Genomic DNA, 15,206 nt, shown 5'->3' with positions numbered 1-15,206 from the left:
ATGGCTTTCAAACTAGCAAAGTGGCAGTTGGTCAAGGCCACACCCCCACCCTCCACCTTGCCCCCCCTCTCTCCTCCTCAATAGCTACAGTCACAGAAATGGCACATCTTAAGGAAAGCTCATTGTGGGACTGGCTCTAGTGGCTTAATTCTGCACCAAGGCTGAATTTTGGGAAAGAGACTTCAGATACAGTGTTAGGGGACCACTAAGGCCTTTATAAAAGCATCCAAAGAGCACCATGTCATGGGAACTTTAAAACTGACATTTCTAAAAGAATATTATAGTACTGTAGTTAGTATTGTGTGGAGATGTTATTACAGATAGAGAATAGAGAGTATAGTGTTGCTGCAGAGCCAGATACCTCATTTCAAGGAAACAGAACAGCTGGATATGAACTGTTTTGTTTGCACTTTGACTATTAAATTGCAGAAAGTACTCCCTATGCTGCCTGTCTTTAGTCTTACATTAAATAGAAACCAAATTATCAAGTGTTTGTTGGGGCACTTTAATACAATGTGTTTTCTTCTGACATTTCCACATCTCCTTGTCAACAATTGTAGTTGCCAAAAAGATGTCCAGTGAATGGCATGTATTGTATCAACGCTGTGGAAACACAGCACTTCTCTGCCCACATCCCAATCTGTGGTTTTCTACCACTAATCTTCTGCGTTCCTCTGCAGTCATTGACATTCACTGTAAACATCCCACCCTGTGAAAAGGGTTAGATTGATGTTAACTTATACTGTATTTACACATGTACACTCTACTACTACTCTAATATATTACTTTATTTGTGAACCTATCTAAAGATATTTAACTTCAGTTTACTTTCAGCCATTTGCTTTTTACATGACATTCAGTGTTTGTCTTTTACCAGCCACAAATGGAAAATAAGTCCTGGACTTTATTGTGTTTTTATCCTTGATTGTATTAGATGTCTTTTCAAGTTTATGGCATTTTTTGATACAATTAAATAAATCAAATCAAAATCAAATCAAAACCTCTGTTTCGTCTGCTATTTGTTTTCTTCTCTGCATCATCAGGTTTTGGAAAACATCTGACCATTTGGCTCCATTCACATGCTGCTGGCATGGTTTAACACAGTGGTTTGAAAAAGTTTTTTGGCCCCTACATTTGCAAGAGGAGGCTGGGAGGAAATATTTTTCTGCGCTACTGTGCAAACAAGTGGAACAAAAGCTACAACTTAGTGCTTTTACCTGCAGCTTGTTTTCAATGCTGGAACACTATGTTGTGTATGAGTAAGCGATAGGAGGGGGTGGAGAGAGGAAAGGGAAACATGTCAATCAAAGGGCAGAAAGTAAGACAGGGAGGTGGTTAAACATTAGCACACATGCTGTTGAGTGAATACATCTGTCTTGTTGTGCTGTCTGTGGATGTGTGTGTATGAGAGCGAAGAAGTAATGTATTATATTCAGACCAATCCCTAAAGCCAAAGAAAAGACAGACAGTTTTAGAATTGCATTAAAGCCACATCCTTTATGCAGTAGTGAACCTCATAAAAAATACACCATTTCAGCAACACAGTTCTCTTTTGGCCACCTTGTGTGCTTATGTCACGCTTGTAATCTGCAAGTTGATTTTTAATTGGCCTCCACCATTGTGTAGGTGATTATTTGTTCAAATCAAGGCTTCAATCAATTCATATTGAACTTCGATTAAAATGAAAATGAAAGCTTCAATATATTTACAAGAACTTATTCTACTTTATTCATTTATTAAATGTCTTTATATGAAAACAAGTATTTTAAAAAAGCTAGACAACTGATAATGAAAATGAATTGAACAGAGTCTCATCAAATACACGGAAAACATATATTTAAAAACAAAAACTGAGCAGTAGGCACAAAGAGGCTTCGATCATGACTAAATACTGTACAATCCCAATAAATCACTGACATAATAACTTGGATTATAGTCTAAGCAAGTATAAATTAATACATTTAAATTATAGTATCATCAACATACTGTATAAACTTACAAAGATTCTAGAAGATAACGATTATTGTGTGCCTTCACCTGTTGGATTGCTGGCAAGTGCTAACCTGTTGTCCTAACCCTCTAGGAGTAGGGTTTATTATGTTTTTTCTGTTGGTATGGAGAACAGAAATGTCCATTTTTCCTCGATCACACTGGAACAGAAACATTCCAGTTGAGGTTCTGTACAGCTCAAAAGGTCAAAGCAACTGTAAATGAATGTATACAATGTATTTTGTGAGGCACGGAGGATTCAAGTGCTCAACAAATTTTACGTTAACAGTAAGTCACAGTAGGTTAGTAGTGATAAAATTGTCTTGTTTATTCCAGCCACGGTGAATAGGTAGCTTGCATTCTGTTATTCTAGAATTGCTTCAAAATAATACGTATTTTAAATTATGGCAAATGTATTTATATCATGTAAACACTATTAAGTAGACTTGACCAAAGGACAAAAAATAAAAGGGAATCAAACAGTTAATAGGCACAAAAACTGCTGCTACAAATTTTGCAACAGACAGGGGCAACAAACAAAAATAGCTATTACAATCCTATAAGAATGCCTATACCAATTTAACATCTGTTATACGACATTAAACTCATGTCAACAAAGTCGAAGCCATAGAAATACAAAACAATATAATTTCAATTAGAATGTGTGGCTATCAGGGCAAGTCTACTCATAGTTTAACCACTTAGCCCCACCTCTCTGTATGCATCGACCACTGATCATCAAGTTTAGTTTTTTGACTCATAATAAGCAGTAGGTAGATGCTTAAAATTCATCAGACACTATACATAGGGCAAATCCCTGATATTTTCACTTAAATAATTTGTTTAACAGGGTCTATACAAGTAAGAATGATGTGCTGTGAAAAGGGAATATCTCTAAAAATTCTCTAGAAGGTCCCATGCTCTCTTTGGTTGGCTGGTTGAGGCAAAATCTGACATGCCTACACTACCTAACATTGTAACTATTTGAAAATAATTTGTAAGACATGAATATATTACAGATTTTTGATAATCCTGTCAGTTACATTATCACTGTCCCTTTAAGTCCAAACCTGCTATGGTAGCTGTATGCATTTGACAGTCAGAAAGGAATGTGTTGTGTTTTGGCAGAAATCGTTGGTAACTTTTACGGTTTCTGAATTATAGTCATTAGCCTTGGCTTTACCTGAGGAATCCTGTTACACGTGCTTGCTGTACTCAGTCATCAAATAAAATAGTCCTTAAAATATGACTAATGCTGGATGCAAAGTTGAGGGCCAACATACGGCTACCACTGTATGAATACAATAGCTGAAATCTCTTAAAAAATGGCTTACGGAAATATAATCTCTAAACATCAAAACACATTGAAAAGGCTAGTAAAAATAATTTTTCAAAATACAATTAAAGCACATTTATATTTGGTCAGTTCTACAAGTGTCAGAAATCTGTAAGAAAGCAACAAAAATATGTACCTGCAGAGAAACATCATCTCTCATTCAAATACTGGACAGCATATGAAAAAACATATTCATTCCTCATAACAACAAAAACAAATCATCGATTCAGCAAAGAAAGCGTACAGAAAATGAAATGCAACAATGAAAAATGTAAAAAAAAGAGCAAATTCGACCTCAAATAACAGGAAAAGGGTTTACATTTGTGAAGGCCCTTTGTAATACTAATCCCATATGTGGTACCATTTCAATTAACAGCATTCAAAATGTGTTAAGGCAATTAATTTGTTTCTGTGAACTTCCTCAATGTTGTTAAGCTGAGCTGGGACATTTCAGGCTGTAGCTCTGCTAAATGGGACAATTTCTCTGTAATGCAGAACCAAGTCCAACGAGATGTGAAAGGATAGCATCAAAGATGAGAAAAATAATAATGGCGAGAGCACTGAAGAAGAACAGAGGTGCTTGTCTTCAAACTTCATCAAGAGGGATCATCTTCAGTTGTTTATAGATCCATTCTTAGTCCTGATTGGGAGGAGACACACTCCATTTAAAGTCCCTATTGGTCAGTTCAGGCGTAGAACTCCTTGGTAGGCGCTTTCTGATAGGCTGTTGTGGAATCTTTGGTGTCTCCCAGGTTGTAGCTACCTTCGTCCTTCTTCTTCATACGGTAGGCGATTAGGAGGAGGAGGAAAACAGCACAGAGGAATCCAATCACTCCGCAAGCTATCACCGCTGGAGAGGACATAAAAAAACATTGAAATATTATTATTTTCTTGACAATATTTGGCAAAACGTAATAATCAAAAATCTAAATCTTAATATTCTAAAAGTGCTCCAACAGAAAATAACCTGCTTGCAAATTATGCTTTATCATCAACTGTTAAGTCTTCAAATGCTAACCCTAACCCTGAATTACCTCATTAAACCAGACAATAAATGTGGGGACAATAAAGATGCTGTTAAGCCTAGTGGAAATCTGTCCTTACCTGCCAGCACTTCCGTCCTCTCCCACATGTTCTCAGAGGTCACCTCTGCCGGAGAGTCCATGTCATATATTCTGCTTCGGCCGTTGGTGGCCTTAAGATCATTTTCGTGATGTGCAATCAGGACTTCGTCTTGGCGGTTTTTGGGTGTTGAGACATCCCACCTATCCAGACTGTTATCCTCGACGGTATCATTGATTACAGTGATGTCTATGCCGAATTTGGTTGCAGTAGTTTCACTGGGAGGCTTGCTGGTGGAGCTCTCTGTGACCCAATCAGCTGTCACCTGGAGAAATATAAGCAGTAGTTAAAGCTATAATGCGTAGTTTCTGTCACCCCCATGAGGAATTCTAAGTAATGACAACAAAACTGTTGCGCGTCCACATGATACAAGCCTTCCGTGACCGCAGTTGCTAGTAGCCAAGGAGGACACGGAGGATAGAAGCAGGCAGACTTTTATTTTTAAAGGCCAGTTATTTCATGGATCTAGGATGCTATGCATCCGGATAAAGTTCCCTTGGCCTTTGGAATTAAAATAGCCCCACATCATCACATACCCTTCACCATACCTAGAGACTGGCATGGTTTTATTTCAGTTAGCCTAATAGCTGGTTTGATTTGTATTGAGAGATGATTTTATGGAAAGTACCCCATGCCCATCCATGAAATAACTGGCCTTTAAAAATAAAACTCTGCCTGCCTCTATGGGAATTTAACATACGGGTGTCTATACTTATGCCCCTGTATTTTAAGGAAGAACATTTATTTATTAACAATACTTATTATTCATTCACAAAGAAAATTGGTGCTCTCAAAGGTTGGATTTTTCCAAATGTTTTTCAATTAAGGCATTAAAATCAATTTCCAAAAGATGATTTTTGTATTCCTCTTTTCAGTCAACTTTAGCAGGGGTTCCTATACTCATGAGCAGCACTGTATAATGGATGTATGCTTGGGAAGGCTTTGGTTCATACAGATGTTGGAAATTAACTGTGCAATTGGATGCAAGTCTGTTAATCATTTACAATGTCCAAAGACATTTCTTAACAGAATACATAAGTACACCATTTGTAATATTTGTTTGAATCTTTTAAATAGTCTACAGTATAATAGTGGTTTATCTTGGGACCACAGTCATAAAAAGTTTTCTATGAGATAAGGATTTGTATCAAAGAAAAAGCAATATTCTACCTCCTCATCACTGCTGTCCCCATTAGGTAATATGAATGGTGTTGTCTCTGTGTCCTTCACTTTGGTTGCTGCTGTGGTTGATGGGTTGTGAGGAGAGTCTGCTGTTGGCGGTGGTTGAGTTGGAACCGTTTCTTTGGAGACTGTGGTCTGAGAGAAGTTAGTGAACCTCCTGAATACCTCTTCATCTGTGAAAGCAGATCAAATGTATCATCAATTTTTTTTTCAGTTAAGGATTAAGAGTTACTTTATGGGTTAAGGATAGTCTACTACTTCATAAGATAAATAAATATTATATAATCTAATATAATCTAAATATCTATAAAATAAATTGCCACAAAGCTAAACAGGGCAGCTCAAAGTTGACATTTTGTAGATAAATGGTTTGAATCGGATAATGATGCAATTAAAATGTGACATTAAGATGTTAATTAACCAGTTCCTTTCACACCCGGTATTGGAATGCAATCTGGGAGTTTTATAATTTGCTGGAATACGCCTAAACACATTTTAGTTTTTATTGTTATCACGCTAAATGTTCTAACACATTACTCACTGTTGGCTTAAAGGTGAGTCATTGATAATGAGGCAGAGAGTATCGGACATCTGTGCGCTTCCAATAAAATCTCACCTGGTAAACTCCACATTACCTCAGGTCAAACATCTGGCACACAGTGAGTGAGTGCTTCTGTGTCTGAATATACTAAGCACTAGTGTCTACTGTACATATATGGCTCATTTGTCTGACATTTGCAAATGGCCATAGAGTAGATTAGAAAACCTTTTAACTGTCTGTAAGGACATTTTTTTTATGGTCCCCGTTTCCCAAAATCCCTTTAAGACTAACAGGATCTCAGTCCCACTGAAACAAAGAATGTGATGTTGCAACCAAAATCAGTGTTTCCCATACATTGATATTTTTGTAGCGGCCCACCACACAATTCTCTCTCTCTCTCTCTCTCTCTCTCTCTCTCTCATAAAAATAACAAAGCAAAACAATTACAAAACAAAGACAGTTGTCTTCTTACCAAAGGCTCCGGATCCAGAGCCTGATCCGCCGTCATCACCATCTTCATCATCTATGGGGAGGTCACCTGACGTTCGGCCCTCTAGGTATATGTCATCTGTCGTGGAAAAGGAGGAGACAAAGAGCTGGAAAAGAGAAAAAAATTATATTATGATTCAAGCAAAAGAGAAATACTACCAAAGACAGAAAAGACGAGGAGACACATAGACCTCCTTTATTCAAACTTGCAGAATTCCCTCCACTAATCGAAAACATGTGAACGTCTCTACAGTTTGGGAGTAAGACAATACCTTTCACATCCAATGACCTATGCTGGCCAAATATGCCAGAGTGTTCACTGGTGTCTGTCAGTTTAACCATAGTGTGTATTGCATCCATACTTGTAGCATGTACAGTAGATGGAGGCAAGTTTTATTTTGTGGCAGTAATTTGTGATGGCAGTAATTTGTGATGCTTCACAGAGCCGGACAGCAAAGATCTAAGTGTATTTCAGAGGAGGAGGGAGAGATAGAGCAGCTTCAAAGGCAACACACAGAACCGAGGAACTGGGCATACACATGGGGGGAAAACATGTTTTATGTTGTGTAGGAAAACCTCCCACTAACCCAAACACTACACATAGGAGTCTGATTAAAACCGAAACCCCACTTGTCCCGTCATCTAAAGCTTAGTCTGACACTAGAAAGTAGACTCCAACCAAAACGATGAGGTACTGGAATTGATTAAGTTATTCATCAGCTTGCTGAAATATGACGGTCTCTATGTCTGAAGAATGAAACAAGCTGCAATAACTTCAGAAAGATGTTAATATAACAAACGGCTAAAAAAGGAAACTTGTTTTTATTATATATATATATATATTTTTTTTTTTTTTCCAACTGCTTTTGTATTGCGGTTTTGAAATTAATAAACAAACCTGGGGAATGAATGAATAAATAAATATATATATATACAGTGCCTTGCGAAAGTATTCGGCCCCCTTGAACGTTTCGACCTTTTGCCACATTTCAGGCCTCAAACATAAAGATATAAAACTGTAATTTTTTGTGAAGAATCAACAACAAGTGGGTCCCAATTATGAAGTGGAACGAAATTCATTGGCTATTTCAAACTTTTTTAACAAATAAAAAACTGAAAAAGTGGGCGTGCAAAATTATTCAGCCCCTTTACTTTCAGTGCAGCAAACTCTCTCCAGAATTTCAGTGAGGATCTCTGAATGATCCAATGTTGACCTAAATGACTAATGATGATAAATAGAATCCAGCTGTGTGTAATCAAGTCTCCGTATAAATGCACCTGCTCTGTGATAGTCTCAGAGGTCCGTGTAAAGCGCAGAGAGCATCATGAAGAACAAGGAACACACCAGGCAGGTCCGAGATACTGTTGTGGAGAAGTTTAAAGCCGGATTTGGATACAAAAAAATTTCCCAAGCTTTAAACATCCCAAGGAGCACTGTGCAAGCGATAATATTGAAATGGAAGGAGTATCAGACCACTACAAATCTACGAAGACCCGGCCGTCCCTCTAAACTTTCAGCTCATACAATGAGAAGACTGATCAGAGATGCAGCCAAGAGGCCCATGATCACTCTGGATGAACTGCAGAGATCTACAGCTGAGGTGGGAGACTCTGTCCATAGGACAACAATCAGTCGTTATACTGCACAAATCTGGCCTTTATGGAAGAGTGGCAAGAAGAAAGCCATTTCTTAAAGATATCCATAAAAGTGTCGGTTTAAAGTTTGCCACAAGCCACCTGGGAGACACACCAAACATGTGGAAGAAGGTGCTGTGGTCAGATGAAACCAAAATCGAACTTTTTGGCAACAATGCAAAACGTTATGTTTGGCGTAAAAGCAACACATCTCATCACCCTGAACACACCATCCCCACTGTCAAACATGGTGGTGGCAGCATCATGGTTTGGGCCTGCGTTTCTTCAGCAGGGACAGGAAAGATGGTTAAAATTGATGGGAAGATGGATGGAGCCAAATACAGGACCATTCTGGAAGAAAACCTGATGGAGTCTGCAAAAGACCTGAGACTGGGACGGAGATTTGTCTTCCAACAAGACAATGATCCAAAACATAAAGCAAAATCTACAATGGAATGGTTCACAAATAAACATATCCAGGTGTTAGAATGGCCAAGTCAAAGTCCAGACCTGAATCCAATCGAGAATCTGTGGAAAGAACTGAAAACTGCTGTTCACAAACGCTCTCCATCCAACCTCACTGAGCTCGAGCTGTTTTGCAAGGAGGAATGGGCAAAAATGTCAGTCTCCGATGTGCAAAACTGATAGACATACCCCAAGCGACTTTACAGCTGTAATCGCAGCAAAAGGGTGGCGCTACAAAGTATTAACTTAAGGGGCTGAATAATTTTGCACGCCAATATTTCAGTTTTTTATTTGTTTAAAAGGTTTGAAATATCCAATAAATTTCGTTCCACTTCATGATTGTGTCCCACTTGTTGTTGATTCTTCACAAAAAATTACAGTTTTATATCTTTATGTTTGAGGCCTGAAATGTGGCAAAAAGTCAAAAAGTTCAAGGGGGCCGAATACTTTCGCAAGGCACTGTATGTATGTATGTATGTATGTATGTATGTATGTATGTATGTATGTATGTATGTATGTATATATATATATATATATATATATATATATATATATATATATATATATATAAATAAATAAAAAAAAAAACAGCTTGGGAAGACTAGAAAAACACATTAATCAAAGAAACACACACACAGAAACACACACACAGAAACACACACACACCCCATTGAGACCTGAAATATGTCTGGTATGTATACTATGCTTCCACTAACACAGGTGCTGAGAGAGAGGGAGAAACGAGGGTGACTGGAGAAAGGGAAGAAGAGAGACAGTACTGTATGTGTCTCTTGAAACAGGTGTAGGAGGAGGATCTTTTAGTGCAATAAATATTCACACTTGAGGGATTACAAATGCTAGCCTTTCATTTGGCAGTATACCTAAGAAGTGAGAGGTGACATAAGAAGTGATACAGATGTAAAATGTGTGTATTTATTCACTAACTGCAGGCCAATGCTCTTCACCTGATAATGCCACACATTCTGCTTGGGAACATATTTTTGGTATCAAACTACAGTAGATCAAGGCATAATAAAAACTTTTAAACTTACTTTTCTTTGGGACTCCTGAGATATCATATTTGTATTCGAGCTAACAACAGAAAAGCATTATGAGATGAAACCAGATGTTGTGTTCACATTGTGGCCAAACAGGCCAAACAGAAAACCATCCATTTTCACAAGACAGCAGAGTCTCACAATGCCAGGGCTGACTAGCAGAAGGGGCTCTCGCATTCTTGCTGGCTTCCAGCGGGGGATTACAAAAGCAGATGCTGTGCCCCACACACATACGCAGACATTTCACTTCTTTTAAATAAAATAACTTTTGTTTTTATTTAATTAATGTGGATGACCAAAGAGAATTAGAGTGGTCTTATATTTACTGTCAAACTCACAGCTCCAGGTTGGACACAATGTAGATTGTTTGGTCTCTTTGAAAGAGAGCTCATGCTCATGTCTACATTGATTGGACAGTCCCAATGAAGGAGACACACAAGTACACGCTGAAATGATTCCTTTATAAAAAGCCACAACAACAATAACAACTACTAATACTATTTCTGTGACAGAAATCAAGTGCTGCTGAACTGATGGACTGCCAAACACACCACCTCCACCACGTACATGTACTTTAAACAGAATCCCTCGCATAAACAGTGATATAGAGCTAAGCATTGTGGTTGAAATCATTATCACCAATATTAAGGATATATTCCGATATGGTAGATGTCCCAATCATCCCAATCATACATAAAATAATCCAAATGATGTTTCACTGGTATACATTACACTAAAAACTAAAACTATACTGTAAAACTAAAACTTGAGAAACTGTTTTTAGATAATAATAGAATGCGCTCTGGGAGAAAGAAGAGAACTCAAACAGAGGTTTGTATGAAGGTTAACAAGATCATATTTTTCAAAAGTTATGCTTAAAGTCTATGCATGATTATATTGATAATTACATTTTTGCCAATCCCTACTGTGGGAGCAGGCCCAGGAGGGCAGCAGCTAACAGCTATTTTATTATTATTATTGATTCATCTGTTGAGTTTTCTTTTCAATTATTAAGGAAGTTGATCAAATGTCAGCAAATGGTAAGAAATGCAGATCACAAATTCCCAGCTCAAGGTGACATCTTCAAATTCCTTGTTATGTCCAACCAGAAGTCCAGAACTCAAACATATTTAGTGTACAATACAATACTGAGAAAAGCTGCAAAACGCCACATTTGAGAAGCTGAAAACCCAAGAAAGTTTGCCATTTATGCTTGATAACTGACTGATTATCAGAGGTACTGGCGAATCATTTTCTGTTGATTGAATAATCGATTAATTGTTTTCGAAATACACTTACAGACAATGTAACATACAAAATGTAACACAAAGGCTGAAATAAAATCAGCTATCACTTTCTCGGTCAATCCCTCTTGACAGAAAGAAGTTAGCATTAGGGCTTACTGGAAGACGTCAGTCACACAGACACACAGACACACACACACACACAGACACACACACACACACACACACAGACACACACAGACACACACAGACACACACACTCCAAGTGAAGACAGTTTTCTGGAAACAGCCTGGTCGCAGTGATAAAACACTACAGACATGCAATAGGGTATGAGTGTGTTTGGGGAGTGCATTATTAAATCTTGTAATCAACAAATTCATAATTCTGAAATTTTTTTAGTCTGCTGGATGGCTATTATAGTAAAAATATTTCCCCGATGAGTGGGATGTCAAATGATAATGAGAGAGCAGTCAGATCAAGAGTGAGGTTGTGTAACAGCCAAAAGTACACAGCAGACCTGTCATCACCAGCTAGATAGCAGCAGCACCCAGCGCTGTGTTAGAGAGGGGGTATGTTTGACCAAGGCTATCAGTCATAAAATGTTTGATCCCCCCCACTCCTATGTTAAATGTTTCCGTTTAGTTAACAGGAGTTATTGTCCTCAAAGGCTTCACAAAAGGCAAAATTATTTGATACTAACTCCAATTCTTGGCTCTTGATTCTTAATCAAGTAATTTTTGTTACAACTCTGTTGGCCTGGACAGAGTATCGGTAGGATTGTATAGAAATACACAGTATCTCCTTTTGTTTTATACACATAGGAGGATATTATAATGCACTTAATTGAGATATGTATCACAGTTATTTGAATCTGCTGACTCCAAACTTAAGGTCCTAGCCCACACTATTTGACAAAACATACATGTTTTCATCAGTTAAGAGGCTCACAATATTAAAAGCTTTGTGGTGGACCAAAGAGAAGTATGAGAGAGATTTCCCTGACCACCAATATGTGGTGATGCCTGGTAAGAAGAAGTGGTATTTACCATTGTAAAAAATAAAAAAATAAAAATCAGCAAATCAGATGCTGTCAGACAGACAGGATGTGAACAGTCTTCACTTCATATACAGAACAGTGTTGTGACTAATACTGGGCTACTGATAAACTGAGAGCACATGGAACTTCAGGTAGACCACACACATACCAATTCTCCAAAGCTAGGAATGTCAACCTTCTATTTTTACATTCATGGATTATCATCATTACAATAATTTGTATTTGATATTTGTGTCATCTGTGTGTTTCAGAAGCAGTGTGAAAATAACCATTGATAAAGAGCCAGTGCCACAGGCTTTCTCTTGCCTACTATGGTTTGGGTGTGTGTAGCCCACGCAGTTAGATGCTTGCCTGGACTAGCCCGGTGGGACTCACTGTGAGTCAACCATCCAGAAAATGACACAACTACCGGCTCACAAACTCAAAAGCCTGTTTCAACATTCATCTTTTAGACGGGAGCAACGTCACTGACTGACTAACCAGTAATTCTACAGCCACACTCAGAGAAATAGATAGTTTGATCCCTCACGCCCAGCAATTTAGGACTGCAGTCTGTGTATTAGTGGCATGAAGTAATATGAAATCAAAGCATATGTAGAGTAGAGTATGACTTACATTACACAATGGTAAAAATAAGCAGTTCCAAAGTTGTTTTTCCAGTAATCACATCCGTTTATAATACATGTTCTCAGAGTAAAACTCATGGGGCCTTAGGTGTAGAAAACAAATTACATTAAACTGTATTTATTCTCTCTCTGTACACACAACTCTTTCAGTATCTAGCCAATGTTTACTGCCTTGCCATCTCCGGCCACACATTTCGAGCAGGACAGTCTCAGGTTTCAGCGCTTTCCCTTTCACTATATACAGTCCATAAATCATAGATGTCATGCACTTCTGGAGAGGTGGCGAAGTTCCCTGGCTCTTGGGACTTTTACAGTAAATAAATGATGCAAAGAGGAAGGTTTTTGCACTTGTGACAATGCACGGAGCTCTGCTTTAGCCTGTCACTTCCAAGTGTTTTCCAGCTCACACACACACACACACACACACACACACACACACACACACACACACACACACACACACACACACACACACACACACACACACACACACACACACACACACACACACACACACACACACACACACACACACACACACACACACACACACAGAGTTTGGGCCAACTCCGAATTCTATTCAAAACATTAATCCTGGGGGACAATTGGAATTTGACTTGTCAGACAGGATTTCGTCATTCAGTTAAATATTCATTAGATTGTGATACAGAGTTTCATCTGGCAAAAAAGGACATTTTAAAACCGAACACAAGCCCTGTGTTGCTTGAAAATTCAGGCCAGGAGGTTTGGGTTTAAATGTCAAAGCTAGGGGCATAAAGGCTGAACAGAATTTGGCCCTGTGTGAACTTAACACCAACTGGACGTCTGAACTTTGCTTGATTACACAGTCTGAATATCAGTAAACCCTGCATCAGTCCGTAGTTTAACACAGCTCTATTGGCTACTGTTGCTTCCTGGGAAATACCATTAGCTTATGCTTAAAACAGTAACGTCATGCTTATTTTCATCTTGACATATTTTAGTACAGACTTATATAAAACGTCCAGGTGGTAACGGATGTTAAAAAAAGAATACTGAAGCTAACGCTAGAACGGTATAAAGTCATATGTAACGTTACAGCATGAATTAAAAACAAAACATAATTAAAAACAAAACAAACATAATTAAACGTTACGTAGGCTGGCATTTTCTAAATGTAGCTAGCTATCTCAAAGGCTTATTCGTGTTTTTTCTCGGGATAAAAGAAAGGCAATGTCATCGAGCCAAATTACATTCAGGTTTTATACATAACGTTAGTTTTTCGGTATTTTAAATTAAGCCGAAATTAAAAGCTACTTACTTTTTCACTGATAAACCCAGTCGCCAGCCCGACGAGGAACAACAACCGCAGACTCTTCATCGTAACTTCCAAAAAGAGACGACAGTTGTAAGGAGAAATAACTATATAGTAAGAAAAGAACTGAATTATACACTCAAAAGCTAAATTAAGGCGTTAAGCTAATTTCTCGTCACGTGTTCGGCTGCTTTGGTAAATCTCAGCACTTTGATGGACGACTGGACGCGTTGTGGTGTGCAGTTCCTCTGGAAAAGTTGTTTGGACTGGCTCCATAGCTGTGCAGCGTGGCTCCGCGGTGACGTCAACACGGCGTGACGTCCATTGAAGAAGGTGGGGGCGTTTCTGTACAATGAACACACACACACATGGACGCCCGCGCATACCCGCACGCACGCGCGCGTCACACGCACACACACACACACACACACACACACACACACACACACACACACACACACAGTCACTTTGCTTTGCTTTCTTTGCCGTCATCTATTAACATCATTGCTTTAATCCCAGAAGTCCACATCCTAAAATAAACATACTAAACCTTTCTAACATTTAACATTTTCTAAACAATGATGATCTGAAATTTGGAAACCATCACTGTTTTGGCTCTAATCATTTTGTCCAACTACTATAATGATTTGGTTTTACTTTTCTTTTTTACGTTTTCAGTGGATGCAACTGGGATTCATTTTTTTTTTTTACACAGACTTCAATGTCAAAAAAAAAACTAACTGTTGGCCAAGATGCCTTGAAACATGTGAATACTTATGCTAGAAATTTTACATTTGTACTTTTCAATTTGTAGTAACTACATTTTGACATTGAAGTCTTTTGTTGTTGTTGTTCAGTGCCAGAAAAGCCAAATTAGATGTGAATCAATGTGTATAAAGAACGTGACAAATTCCAGGTATGCTGAATATTTTTTATTATAGGCATAAAATATAATACAGGGATACAACAGTCAAAAGGTAAAGGATATGGCCGGGTTTGTAAAAAAAAAGTACACAGTACTATAAGGCAGTGCTTTCTAACATTTTGGGCTTGTGACCCCTGAAAATGAAGCCAAATCTACTAGTGATTCGTTGTCACCTGTTGCATAAGTCTATCAGCTTTGACCAGTTCAACTAAAAGAGGTATAATCATAAAATTATCTAATAA

The 15,206-nt window shown here is 38.1% G+C and overlaps 1 protein-coding gene across 1 annotated transcript; it reads right to left on the bottom strand.

Annotated features, from left to right (window-relative positions):
• Positions 1-1,700: 1,700 nt before the first annotated feature.
• LOC120562623 (syndecan-2-like) lies at positions 1,701-14,322 on the bottom strand. The gene is made up of 5 exons (XM_039806429.1): positions 14,046-14,322; positions 6,643-6,766; positions 5,618-5,802; positions 4,430-4,712; positions 1,701-4,175 (listed from the first exon to the last, which is right to left on the bottom strand). The coding sequence occupies exons 1-5, from the start codon at positions 14,103-14,105 to the stop codon at positions 4,012-4,014; spliced, it is 816 nt and encodes a 271-aa protein (XP_039662363.1). The 5' UTR covers positions 14,106-14,322; the 3' UTR covers positions 1,701-4,011.
• Between the last annotated feature and the right edge of the window lie 884 nt (positions 14,323-15,206).

The sequence above is a fragment of the Perca fluviatilis genome, chromosome 7, assembly GCF_010015445.1.
Source record: "Perca fluviatilis chromosome 7, GENO_Pfluv_1.0, whole genome shotgun sequence".
NCBI lineage: Eukaryota > Metazoa > Chordata > Actinopteri > Perciformes > Percidae > Perca > Perca fluviatilis.
This window is presented reverse-complemented; position numbering and strand designations above follow the sequence as displayed.

What these genes read in the sequence shown, in the direction of transcription:
- LOC120562623 (XM_039806429.1), bottom strand. Translation starts at nt 14,105, where the DNA reads ATGAAGAGTCTGCGGTTGTTGTTCCTCGTCGGGCTGGCGACTGGGTTT. An exon ending in CTGGGTTTATCAGTGAAAAA is followed by an intron (nt 6,767 to 14,045) that starts GTAAGTAGCTTT and finishes TCTCTTTTCCAG; the next exon opens with CTCTTTGTCTCCTCCTTTTC. An exon ending in GAGGACGGAAGTGCTGGCAG is followed by an intron (nt 4,176 to 4,429) that starts GTAAGGACAGAT and finishes TGTCCTCTCCAG; the next exon opens with CGGTGATAGCTTGCGGAGTG.